Here is a 13,562-nt window from a genome sequence, read left to right as displayed (position 1 = left end):
GCCCTAAGGAGACAGGTGGTTTCCTAATCAGAGATCTGGCTTATCCAACAACTTCTGCCTCTTCCATTACATGTCCAAGAATGTTTGTGGGGGTGGTGGGAGGGAGAGGAGGAAGAGGAGTGGAGGAAAAACATCACCGTGACACTTTCGGTGGAGAGGGTATGTCATATCTAAATACTGAGAATTCTCTTCCAGTGGCATACTAGCCCTGTGCATCTCCTTTTGAACATCATCCAGTGTGTCAGTAACAGTTGCACTTACATGAATAAAGCTGATTTCTTTCTATTTCAATTGTGGGTTTGTTTTTGTTTTTGGAAAATGCAGGTTTGGGGCATAGCCAAGTTCTGGTCAACTTCATGTGAACAGAAGCATCACTTTCTTTTCACTCGGGCAGCATGGCGTGGTGATGCCAGGTTGGCCTTTTCTGCTATAGTTATATGTACAGTGACCTGATGGAATGCAGTGAGCAAACAAGTTTTTCAGCTCAGCAAATGATTGAAGAGGGTGTTCACCTGGAGATGCTGTTCTCAGTACTGAGTGCCAAAGGAAGTACGGTGAATGAATGCTGGTTTGTTTTTGTTCTGCACCTTGTTCTGTTTTTTGGGTATTCTCTGATGCTGTGGAGAAGAGTGCCAGAGCACCTGTTCTCTGCCAGAGGTAAAAACCCTCTTAACAGATCAAGAGAAAAGGAGCATCCTCTAATGCCAAAACCTAACTGACATCCATGCCAATAGACTCCTTTTGGATGGACTAAACATTCTTCTGACTCTGGCTGAGTTTTTCAGAAACTCTGTTTTCTGCACCCTGAGGAGATTCATCAAATACTGCAATTTGCTACACTATGGAAATCCTTACTTTATTACTATCCTCTGGGCTCATTCCCCAGAGAACCAAGTAGTTCTGTGCTTGTGAAGATGACTTGTATCAAAGAAAGACCTCTCCAATCTATTTCCCATGACACTGATGATTGGGCTGACTTGTGGGGTCACAGTTTATCCTCATTACACCCATGGTTTTTGGTGCAGGATCATTTTCAACAGTCTGAGCTGGAGTGCTGTCAGTCCACCTGTAACTGGACAAGGAAAGGACAGAATGGGTTACAGTTATACTGAAGGTGTGTCACGGCACTTCACAGCATGGTCAGTATTTTTGTGGTGGTTGAGCAAAGTGCTTTACTTTTCTCTCTTGTGCTGTGAACTCTCTGAGTTCAAACTCAGCTGAGGCAATAAGCAGGCCACAATCTTGTCTTGAGAAGACTGAATAGCATGCTAAGATTGCTGCCTGTTCAATCAGCTCCACACAGTTTGCCTTCATTTATCTCGTCTGCACAACTGGGCAGGTATAGCTGGTGGTAATTATATGTTCCTCAAACTACATGTTATGGTGACCTGGTATAGACCCATGTCAAGTCATTCATCAGAAAGCTTCCTCCGAATTGTCTGAGTTGGGAATTCCATCCTCATGCCAGAAGTCCTCCTGTGCCATCCAGCAGTGTGGGCCTGCTGCTCCTTCCAGGCCATCCAGAGGAACCACCAGCTGTTTTATCTCAGGCTGATCCCTACCAGCACCTTTCTGAGAAGCACTGAGAAGTGCTGCTGGTGTTCATGCTCAGGGCCATGTGCTCAGCTGTGGCTGACCTCCAAAGTGTGTGGCCCTTGAGGTTGTGCAATGCTTTGTACTAGTGGCCAGCAGAGGCCTGGTGTGCCTTCACAGCCAGCCCCTGCAGGACCTCCTTTTAATGCTCTCAGTCTGGCGTGGCGTTTGCTGATGTGGGCATTCTGTCCATTTGCTGTTTCTGAAGCTTGTGCTATGACCAGCAGCTCTTAAAGCTCCATCAGAGAGGGACTGTGTGAGACACAGGCTGTCCTGGACCCTGTGACACCTGTGTCAGCCTGCTGTCTGTCACGCTGCATCCCCCCGATGACATTGTGATCTCTGTGCCTGTCAGCGATCCACTCAGAGTTCAGTGCTTTCAGAAGACAAGTTGGGATCAGGCCTGCAGCAAAAGTCCCGGTTTTCTTCCTGAGATTTCCACATCACACAGAGCTCACGTGCTGTAACAAATTAGCACTAGGCCTGCAGAATCCCTCAGTATATGAGCTGCACTGGATTTGTTCTGTAGCTACGTAGCACCTCTGCTCTCTTGGTGCACGCCAACTTCTTGTGTCTATGGCAGTAGAAATCCATTAACACCTCAGTTCCAAAAGTCCCATACTAACAGAGGCTGCCTCCTGCTAGGCAGGGCTTCAGGGTGAGAAAAGGGGCCCTATCTTACATCTGCTGTAAAAATTGTGCTAGTGGTAGTTTTGGGTAGAAGCCCCACAGTGTTATGAACACATTAACAAACAGTAAACCCCAAAGGATGGTTCTTCTCCCGTGTGTGCATTCAGTCCAGCACCAGCTGGTTTAGCACTGAGAGCATTAGAAGAGGGTGTCATCTTTCTGAGGCAGCAAGGTGAAAGTTGTTCCTCTGAGGCAAGGGTAACCAGCTCTTCGTTACTGACTCAAGTCTCTACAGAGACAGTCACAAAGCACTAACGCCGGTATCAAGCCTTCAGAATGAAAAACTGCTGGAATAGACAAGGGGAAGCAGTACCGTTTTTGGTAGTGACTAAATGATCTCGGCTATATTTAAGAAAAAAAAAAAAAAAAGAGAGAGAAAAAGAAAATAAAGATTAAGCCCGAGGCAAACACACGAGTGGAAGACGTCAGCTCTGCCGGTACAACGCCCCCGAGTCACTCCGGACAGCCCTGAGGCGGCACCGCGGCGGCCACGCGTTTGCTGGCCGGGTGCCGCTCCGCTCCGCGCCGCCCCCTCGCCCCGCCGCGCCCTGCTCCGCCCGGCCTCGCCCGGGCCGCATCGCGCATCCAGCCCCCGGGGGGCCGCGGCGGGCGGGGGCGCCTTCGCGCGAGGCGCCGCTCTCCCTGCCATTGGTTGGCGTTGCCGCCGGCCTCGCGGGGGGAGGGGGCGCGGCGAGGCGGCCTGGGCTCGGCCCCCGGCGCGGCGGAGCAGTCACGGCCGCCCCGTCCCGAGGGTAGCGACGCCGCGTGCCTCCGCCCGGCAGGCAGTAGGGGCAGTAGCGCCGGCTCCCGCCCGCCTTCCGCTTCTCGTCCCGCCGCCGGCGAGCTCGGCGGGGCCGCGATGGAAGAGGAGCGGGCTGGCGAGCAGATGAGACCGTTGCTCACCACGGTAACGAGGGGGGGAGCGGGGGCGCGCACAAAGGGCCGCCGCGGGGCCGCGCGGAGTCGGGGGGCCGCGGGCGAGAGGAGGGGGCGGCGGAGACTCGTCGTCCGCTTCCAGCCGCTCGGCGGGGGAAGGCGGAAGCGGCGCCGCCGGTATCGGGCGTTCGGGACGCCCCCGGCCGCGGGGCGGGGGGCTGCAGGTGTGTGCCGCTCGGGTGCCGCTCGCCGGCCTCGTGCGCGGCGCCCTCCGCACCGCATCCCTCTCCCGGGGCAGCGGCAGCCTTTGTTCCGCCGCGAGCGGACCGGCCCCGGCCCCCGGCCTTTGTGAGGCGCCCGCCGGGCTCGTGTCTCGCTCCTGCCGCCGGTGTTCCTGGCGGCGGGGTGCCCCTCCGCGTGCTGCGGGGCCGGGCCGGGCGCCATCCCGGCGGGGCGTGGGCCTGGGGGGCTCGCGGGGGCGGATGGAGCGCCGGGGATCGGACTCCTTCCTTCCAGGGCCGGTGGCGAAGCGAAGCAGACATTTGTTGCCTTACTTCCTGTGCTAGTGAAAAATACATGTGGTTCCCCAGTTGTAATTTCCCCTCCCTTCAGATGACTCAAGGTCTGGGTTTTGTTAATGAGCCTCTATGCCTCTGCTTTGATATCCTCTAAGAGGCCCTTTCCAAAAAGGTGTTGCACAGCAGCGTCTTTTCAGTGCCTGGAGAGGACAGATGTGAGTTCAGTGACACAAAGAAGGCAGTGACGGGCAGAGAAATAGCCCACGGGACTGGCCAGTTTTCATCTGCCCACTGCTCTTCAAGGAGAGACTTGAGTTACGTTTGACAAAACCGGCACTTGAATGAAGTGCTGCCTTCCTGTGACATCAGTGTGCTCGATGCCTTTCCTTTGTTGTAACGGAGCTCTGGGAACTCCATCTCGCAAAGGTCCAGGGTGTGCATCTTCTCTGTGTTCTTCTCAGCTCTGTGTGATGGCTTCAGAAATCAAACTAATTGCACATCTCTTAACACTTCTGTAAATCTGTTCCGCATCGTTGCTTTGTTGTCTTGTTGCTGCTGCCAGAATAGCATATTCCAGATTTGTGGCCACTTGTTTAGGGCGAATCCACAGTGAAAGCAAACAGCTGGTGCCTTTAACCATGTTAAAGCTACCTCGCCTCTCTATAGGAGGTACTTCTCAGCTGGCAGTAGAACACTCCTGTCCAGTAGGGAGATATGAGGCTGCATGGAGCCAATTGCAAAGCCTTGGGGCTTCCAGTGCATGAGATTAATGTGAGAGATGCTAATAGTTACCCTCAGGTGAATCCTAATGAAAAGAGGATTACAGACTTCATGAAAGTCAATGTGCCCCAGCACATCTTTGTCAGGCCCAGCAGGAGTCACTTAGACTCTGTTGTACCAGAAATTAAGGAGGAGCTTTCGGGTCAGCCACATGAGCTGCTGTTCTATGGCAGTTACTTTTCATGTAGAACATGGGAAAAGAGGTGATCAGAGGAGTGGTCCAGGATGGGTTCTGTGTATCAGCAGAAATTAGGCAGAGGCTGGTGTTGGCGCAGAGGGGTATTTGGGAGGTGACTGCAATTGAGACTGAGTGAAATGTTCAGAAAGGTGGTGAGGGGAGGACAGAAAGATTGATAAGAGGTAGGAAAAAAAGGAATTTATTAGGGATGCCTGATGGAGCTCGTGGCTTAAAGAAAGAACAGGACATACGCTGATCTTTTAGCAGTTACCTAGTATAGTAACACAGGACTTGTGATTTTTCTTTGTGAGAAGTAAGATTATATAGAATCACTAAAGTTGGAAAAGGCCTCTAAGAGCATCTATTCCAATTGTCAACCCATCATTGCCATGCGCACTAAACTGTGTTCCTAATACATACTTGGAAGCTTTAGTGTAACACTACTGAATCCCAAATATGAGTGCTTTTGACAGTACAGCTTAGTTTTCTAATCCTGTGCCTCTGTTACTGCTGCTAGCAGAGCTTGCTGAAACTGCTCACACGTGCAAGGCTTTGTAAGGAATAAACATCTCTGAAAGGTGACAGAAACTCTGTAGGAAGTGTGAATCAAGTGCTGGGTCTTAGAAATGCAGAAGCACAATCTAACAAGTTGTTCCTTCTGTTTCTTTCCTCTTCTACTTTTTGATAAGTTATTTGCTTAGATAAAAGGCAACTTTGGCGTTTCTTGGCTGGAGGAGCACCTCTGTCAATCAACCCCCATCCCTCCCATGGGACTTTTTTCATCAGCAGCATAAAACACCTTTTAACCTCGCTTATTTTATGTTACAGGTCCAGTCCTAAAGGTGAGAATCACCATGTCCTGAGGGTAGCATGATATTGGTACTTTGAGAGGATGGCATGGTGACAATGTGTATACAAGAGGTGAAGGCAAAACAAATTCCTGCTGTTAGTTACTATGACCAGAGAGAAACTGATGGTCAGAATATCTGGTAGGAATAGGAAATACAACAGGAAAAAGATAAGCAAATTAATGAATCCAAAGTTCTTTCATACTTTACATACAGTAAGCTGCTCCGCTCCCCTCTCTTCATTGTTATTGGAAAAGACTCACTGAAGGGCAATAAGATATGAAATAGGTCTTAGATGAGAACTGACTGAACAGGCTAGGGCTTGTCAGTCTTGTAGAGATAACTTGGAGATGGGACAATGGTATGTTGAGGCTTTATAAAGTTACTGTGGAGAAAGCATATGGAGGAGGAAGAGAGGCATGCAGTGTTAAATGAAGCCAACGGGAGCTTGTGCTTGAGTGCAAACAAAAGGAGGTGGTTCTTCACACAGCATAGGGATTTTACAAGTAAGCTTTCTATGTGATTTGTATACAAGATTTTGTGGACTGAAGGGCAGCAGGCTAAAAGTAAAAAATATGGGAGTTTTTTTGCTCAAGTGTTTGATTGTGACCCCTTTATGATATGCGTGATGCACTAAGTGGTAGACCATACATGGCAAATGATCACTAGTGTACTGTATATTGTGATAAAACCGAAAGTGTCTCCTGTTGGAGAAGCTTTTCTTTCTGGCTTTCCATGACATAATGGCATGACAGAATGTAGTCTGCTTTCACATTAGATAGCTTTCACATTTCTCTGCTTTTCCTGAAGTGACTGCGTGATTGGCCACTACCTTTACTTTTCAGCAGCTCTATATGTGTATCATCAGGTGGGTTTTAGACTTTACCTTTCAACAGTGATCATGTTTCAATGGCAGCTTTGGGCTTTCAGTTTAGGCTTCGCTTGAACACTTATGAGATACAGCTCACTTCACCAATATAATCACTGCAGTGGAGTCTCTCCATTCCTTTATCCCAGTGCTCTTTTTTAGTGCAACAAGGCAGTGTTTGTTACTCTGACTTTTCTCATCTGTGATAGAACCCTTGAAGGCTTAGAGCATAATAGGATAATAAAATCAGAGCCTCTTAAAATAAAAAGTATACACAAATTGATGAAAATTCTCCTGTCAGAATCTGCTGTTAACTACAATTCTGCAGTTTAATAATAGAAATGGAAACTGTGTTTCCAAGAAAAACCTTAGATACATTTCTGTGAATGTGTTTTAGGGAGAACCAGGTTTTTGGTGGCAGCTAGATTGGACTATGTAGCTTTGGAAACAAGTTTAAGTGCAGTTAATACATTTCAGATAACCCAGTAACTTTGTCTTACTGGGTAGTAGTTGAAACAGTTTCTTTTGAAAAGTGTTCAAAGTTTCAGTTTCCATAGGTGGTTCTTTATGCATAAGAACACGTCACCTGTACAGTGAAACAAACTCTGATGGGATTGACTGCTTCATATCTTTACACGTGTCTTGTATGACTGTTTTACAAATGAGCTGCTGCAGAAGTTTTCTCTTGGTGTGATTGCTAGTCTTCTCGTTTGACATGTGGCTTTTGTGATGTTAAGTCAAATGACATGTCTCTGGAGAATATCATGCTGATAGATTTACTTTTTTTTTTTTTTTTCATATTAACACAGCTGGAGATGGTGCTTTCTCTTTATGGCTAGATGAGGGTAACTGAGGGCATGTCTGTGCTGCATAACTGAGCACAGTGCGGGAAACTCTCCTCCCCCCAGTCTGTGGCATCTGGTTGAGCACATGCTCTCCAGGAGTTAAACCAGTACTATTACCCTGATGTGGTGATGTCCCTGCTAAATAACCCTGGCCAGAAGGAGTGTTGCTGGTCTGATGACCTTCCTGATTTGGGGTCTCTGGCTTTAATAGACAGACTGCTTTTCTGTATCATGTTTGGATGTTCTAGGTTTTGTTGAAGTGTGTACCTTGGACAGCTTGCACCGCATGGGCCTGTAGGCAATACTTGTGATTGCTTCTGACTTAGGAGTGCTGTAAGCTGCTATTACCTATATATGCTGTCAGCCTTTTTGTGTTCTTAGAAAGTCGCCTATGGCTGCCCCAGACTTGAGAGCTTTCATTAGGCTTAATTGCTGTAGATTTAATTTGTTGTCAGAGATGAGCTGCGGAGTAGAGCAAGTGTAATATCCACAGGACTGAGGCATTGTCTCGGGTTTGGTATAGCATATTCTGAAATGGTAAAGTTTAGGAACATCTACATTTCACAGTATTTACTGAAGTTAAGGTAGTTGACTAGCTAATATTTTGAAATAATAATGTGAATGAATAGGGAGCTTCAAATAAAGGTTCTATAAATCAGCGGGTTGAGAAGTGCACCACCCTTTATATCACTAGATGTCTGAATGCTAACTCAATTCACAGTTAGGAGGAGGTAGAATGATTAAAATACTAGTTTTAAAGAGTGCAGTGTTTGCATTTAAAACAAACAAAAGTCAATCCTGGTATCTTAGAATCTCTTTTTTGTTACTGGCAGTAAACATCAATTATACAAGCACCCAAATCTACCTTGTCAGCATATCTCAATGGTTATTAGAAGGAATTATCTGTTCAAGAGTCTGTGTTAGTGCTTGGCACTCTCTGAGTTTGTGTTTCATAGGCAATTAAAACTTGCTGCAGTTTCTGGGGCAAAAGAAATGTGTATTTTAACCACTAGATGGAGCCATTTTATTTGCATATCAACATGCTTATTTATATATGCTTAAAAAACTTTAAATTTTTAAGTCTCCTCAGTCATTTTGTAGTTTAAGGGTGTGTAAAAGAGGGTGAATGTTTGTGTTCTGTGAATATTACATTTATCTTTGTAAATGACCCACTCTAATGAGTAGAGCCCTACAGCTTTTGTACACCTTGTGATACCTGAAATAACATTTCAGAATATTGATCCATATTATTGTATCTCTCAGGCTGGATGCTTTTGTGACTTCTGAGCAGGAAGGGCAGCTAGAACTGAGACACTGTTTTTCCTACTCCAGTGCTTTAACTAAACTGACTCAAAACTATGCAGTGGATTGTTTGTCCTATTTGGATATATTGGCACAAGTTGTCTTACTCATTTTGGCGGTGATAAAGTTCTCCATAACATTAAAAACAACACCTTGGTTTACTAGTTCTAGCAAGTCTCATTTTAGCAGAAACATTTCAAATGTTGTATTTGTTGCCTTGCCTCCTACCTTCCTTCAGCAACTGCTTCTCTAAAACGTATGGTTTTCTTAGGGTTTGACTCTTTGACCCTGCTGGTGAAGTAACCTGTGTCTAAACTGCATTTATATTTAGCAGTGTCACCTGATAGGCCTTCAATTTCCCCAGCTCTTTCAAGTCTTCTGTTCTGAATGCTCTTCTTAGTGAACAATGACTAGGAAAAAAAAAAAAGAATCTCTACCCCATGTTCATTTATGTGCTGGGCTGATTCTTTTGTATTTTCCATGACTAATGTCTACTAAACATATGCTGGCTGTGTCTTGGTTTGGATCTGTTTTTGGGTGAGGAATAAGACTGTCAAGTGGTTGTAAAATACTTGGGTTATGGTAAAGATAATGCTAGAAGTTTTGCCCTTGTGGAGAAAGCTGAGATTTTGTTTCAACAAAAGTACCACTTCTTGATACTACAACCGTTTCATTAGCAGAGTTATTGTGTGATGTGAGAATTTCTAATCAGGCTGTCTTGGTGGTTTATGTCTGTTATCAAAGAACAGAAAGAAGTTAAAGTAAACTTGTATTAGAGAGAAATTTCAGTGGAATCTCATTTGGTGTCCATTTCTGGAGCGGGACAACTTCCCAAACCAAAATTTCTGTTGCTTTTTGAAGACCTTCAGGCTGATGTGTTCTGGATCTCAAAAGTGATACTGAGCTGAAGCACATGTGATTTTTTTTTCTTTAACTTTTTTTTTTCTTTTTCTTTCTTTCACACAAGGTTATGAGTGAGTAAGTACAGCTAAGAAAGGGTTTCTATTGCTAACCGATCAGACTCAGTTGACATTTAGCTCCAAGTCTTCAGATATTCTTTTATCTTTGTAAGAATAGGATGTATTGCAGATGCTAATGGCCATAAAAAATTCCTGTACAGACTAATTTTCTGCTTCTGTTCTATAACTTCTGTTTAAAAAAAAAAAAAAATAAAAAAATTAAAAAGTTTCCTTACTGCCTTCCACATCTGTTTCTTCAACTAGTTTCAACTTCTAAATAACTACTAGTTTCAGCTCTACCTTAGCTTGTTTAATTCTACCCTTGCACAGCTGGGTGTCTGTATTCCTCCAGCTTCCACCTTTCATACTCTGTTTTCACATTTGAACTCTGTAGTAAGTTGCCTTTTCTTGCATGCCATCCCATTTTCAGGCCCACATAACTTCCTATAGGTTGAATTCTGCTCTCCTGTTAATCATCTTCCCAACCTGGCTTTCTTCAGAGCCTGCATCCATCTGTTGTTGCACTACATCCACGTTAGCTGTTCCAGTGTAACTCTGTAATTCCAGTGAGGCTCTAACTCTGACTTGTAAGTCTGCCTATTACTTCCCATGCTTTGTGTGTTTGTGTGCAAGCACTTGAGATGGGACTTCAGGTATGCATCCATCACAAAGTGAATGAGTGCCTTTTCTGTTAGGGATTCTCCATGTCTTCACTGAAGTCTGACAACTTTTCATCACCAAGCTCTATTTACAGGATGGGTGGCAAAGATGCTCTTGCCCCACTTCATGAGGTAGATCCTTGATCCTGAAAAGAAGCTGGCCATAGAAATGAAAGCTCTGTTGGAAATACCATGTGGATGCATGCAGTATACCCTGAGCCTTCTGCTTCTCCCTGGAATGACTGAAAATGCCACCTGGGCCTTTTCTCCCTTGCTTGGGGAGATGCTATTTATGCTAGATTCACTCAACAATAATTATTTGGTTTTTTTGGAAGTATTGCTGTTGACTACATGGGTAAGTAGCAAAGGGTGCTATTTTGAGAGCTGGATAAGCCTTGACAATCTTTCCAAAACATCTTAGATCCCAACATCCAGCAAGAAGCAGACCTGCAAGGACTTGCTGTTGATCTTTAACTGTGTGTGCATGGTGTCATCCCATCCTGCATTTACTTCATCTCCCACAAATGAGGCTGCTGCTATACAAACCCCTGGGGAGGAGCACCTACTGCTCCTGGCAGTGCAGCATCTGGATAGTGACATTCTAAGAGGAATGTTTTCTGTGAGGAATGGGTGCTCCAGCTTATGGTAGGGATTTTGCCAGGCAGCAAGTTTTAGGCCACTTGGTGACATCTGATAGGTACCTCTGTTCGTAAATAAATAAATATTTTTTAATGGGCTCATTGAGGGACAACCCAACAAAACTTCATTTTTTTTCCCCCAGGTCACATATTCATAGTGATATACATTTGTTGGCTTTACCTTGAAATATTTAATGAGGTATTTGTTAAATGCTGTCACATAGGGGAACGAGAATCTTTGTTACTTTCTTCTCCTCTATAATGTCTGTAGCTCTAATTTGTCACAGGTGGAAACTTCAGTACTGCTTCTGTCTCTAGAAAGAATGCTTAAAGTAAGGATGTCCTTTTTAGATACATCATCTTCTTGCTGTGTTGGTTGCAAGTGTAACTTGTTTCACTTAACACCTCAAGCTCTTTGGACTATGGTCTGTATCTATAATCTTTTAGATTACTTCGTTGTTTTTGCTTGTAGTTTCTACAGGATGCGGTGGAATAAAATCAGATCACAATCATATCAGTCCTCAAATAAGAAATATTTTGGTTTTTACACTGTGTCAGACAAGGAAATTTCAGACCTGGGGAATTCTGGTTCAGTTGTTTGAACAGGAGTGTAGCACTAAACATCTGGTTATGCTCATACAACGTTTGGACGTTTTATTTTTGCACAGATTCTTATAGCTGTAATAATATCTGCTCAGAATTACCGACTTGCAGTCTTACTGTTCATTCAGGAGAGGTGTGCTGTACTTGTAAAGTTTGGTATTCTGACTTATCACTGCTATCAAGTTATACTGTGTAAAATGCTCTGATAAGTGCATTGCCTCTACTGTACGTAGAATTACAGAATCATAAGGGTTGGAAAGGACCTCTGAAGATCATCTAGCCCAGCGGGTTGCACAGGCAAGTTTTGAGCATCTCCAGAGGACACTCACAGCTGTTCCACTCTGTCACCTTCACAGTAAAGAAGGTTTCCTCAGTTCTCATAACTTTCCTCAGTTCCAGTTTGTGCCCATTGGCCCTTGTTCTGTCACTGGGCACTGCTACAAAGAGATTGGCCTCACCTGCTTGACCCCCATCCACTGGGTATTTATAAGCACTGATAGAATCCCCCTTCAGTCTCCTTTTCTGTCTGAACAGTCCCAGGTCTCACTGTGGTTCCTCATAAAGGAGCTTCTTAGGCCTCTCGTCTTTGTTGCCCTGTATGTATGAGTTGAGTACATGTATGGGTTGAGAACTGGGCATTCTTTGGTTGTTATCCCAGAACTCGCTTAATTCTGTTCACAAGCTTCATATTTATTTATAGGTAAAATAAGTTAATGTTCTGTTTTCTAGAAGATCTGGGAGATGCTGTGGTTGCTGATGGTTGTTGCGGGTGTTGTTGGGGCAATCACTTCCATGCTTCTGCCTTCCAAGTTGAAAAGTTAGGAAGTTTGAAGTCTGTGGAGTTTACAAATCTTGAAAAACAAAGTAATGGAAGCGTAATTAAGAACGAAGTAGGAAGTAATATGAATTTGTGGAATTGAAAGTGGTGTTGTGAAATCAGGTGAAAGCTGTTCTGTATACCTAACTTCTTAAGCAGCTGTGACATTTACCCTGGGAGGTTAAGGGTGGTTTGAGGCATTTCAGGAGCCTGAGTTTCTCCATTGTGAGCCTGAATGCAAACAAACAAAAACAAAGCAAAACCACTCCTGGTTTCGTGCAGGATCCCGATCTACTACTAGCACTGATTTTTCTTTCTTGATTATCTCTTCCATATAGCTTCTGTAACAGTCATTCTTGCTTCCATTACAGTTGAAAAGATACTGCTACTTTTAATTCTGATGTGTGTTTTGCCAGTTACTGTGTAGCTACATTGAAACTCTCGTCTCTGTGATGTTTGGTATTTCACTTGGACACAACTGTAGCTACTGAGAGATGTTGTCCTGCCCTTACTAAACTGCCAGGCTCTGTTTTTCAGGTGTATTCTCTCAGAGGTTTCTTTTTTGTCTTTTCAGAGGGGTGGTGTGTGTTTGCTTTGAGACTCAGATGGTTTGTCTTTATGTAATCTCCAAAGTCTATTAAAATAAGCTTAAAAAGAGCAGTGGGAATTTTTTTCTTTTTTTTGTTAATATGAAGATGATGAATATGTTCATGAGAGAAGAAAGCTGTTGGATCACAAGGTTACAAATTACCTCCTCAGTGCTGCTCTGGAACAAATCAAGAATGTATTACACATCTGTGGGTTCTTTGACTGATTCGTGAAGTCAAAGGGCTGATTGCACGTTCTTTAATTAGCTTGTTGAACAATAAGGTGGGATTATTGTTTAGACTATAACTAGATTTATTACTTCTTTGTTTCTTAAAAAAAAAAAAAAAAAAAAAAAAGACTTAAAGATTATCCTTAAACTGTTTGTTTTAGGGATAGTGTGTTTGGCATGTTTTTTTTTTTTTTCCTCTTTGGCTTGTACCTCACTATTGTGAGGATATACTACTGTGCGTGTGTTTATTTTGAGTGTAAGCATACGCGCCTCTTTAACACGTCAAACATACTTCAAGACAGACCTAGTGTACGAAAAAGGAAGTGAGAAACTTTGTAGTGAATAGCCGCAGTTGGTATTGCTGTTGATGGTAAATTTCTTCTTTTTCTGTTTGTCAAATAAGTACACTCCACCAGCCGTGCATTTTAAAACTGTTTATATAAAAACAAGCAGATAGCATCAGATGATTGTTATGACTCACTTAAGGAAGTGATAAAACACAAGAGCAGCAGCAGTCTTTTCCTTTTTCAACTTGATTTTATTAACATTTCTGGGCTTGCCTGCTATTGTC

General features: G+C 44.2%; 1 protein-coding gene across 6 annotated transcripts in view; it reads left to right on the top strand.

The window, feature by feature from the left end:
- The first annotated feature begins 2,961 nt into the window (after window positions 1-2,961).
- Window positions 2,962-13,562, top strand: part of SLC4A7 (solute carrier family 4 member 7) — a 78,694-nt gene continuing 68,093 nt past the window's right edge. For 2 of the 6 annotated variants that reach the window (XM_032442354.1, XM_032442355.1), the window contains exon 1: window positions 2,962-3,190. In XM_032442354.1, coding sequence (XP_032298245.1) covers window positions 3,143-3,190 — 48 coding nt within the window. In that variant the 5' untranslated portion in view covers window positions 2,962-3,142. The remainder of the gene's footprint in view (window positions 3,191-13,562) is intronic. The other 4 variants (XM_032442357.1, XM_032442356.1, XM_015853940.2 and 1 more) reach the window with 3 other exon arrangements.

The sequence above is a fragment of the Coturnix japonica genome, chromosome 2, assembly GCF_001577835.2.
Source record: "Coturnix japonica isolate 7356 chromosome 2, Coturnix japonica 2.1, whole genome shotgun sequence".
Lineage (NCBI taxonomy): Eukaryota > Metazoa > Chordata > Aves > Galliformes > Phasianidae > Coturnix > Coturnix japonica.
Note: the sequence above shows the minus strand (reverse complement) of the source record. Positions and strands in the feature narration are given on the sequence as shown.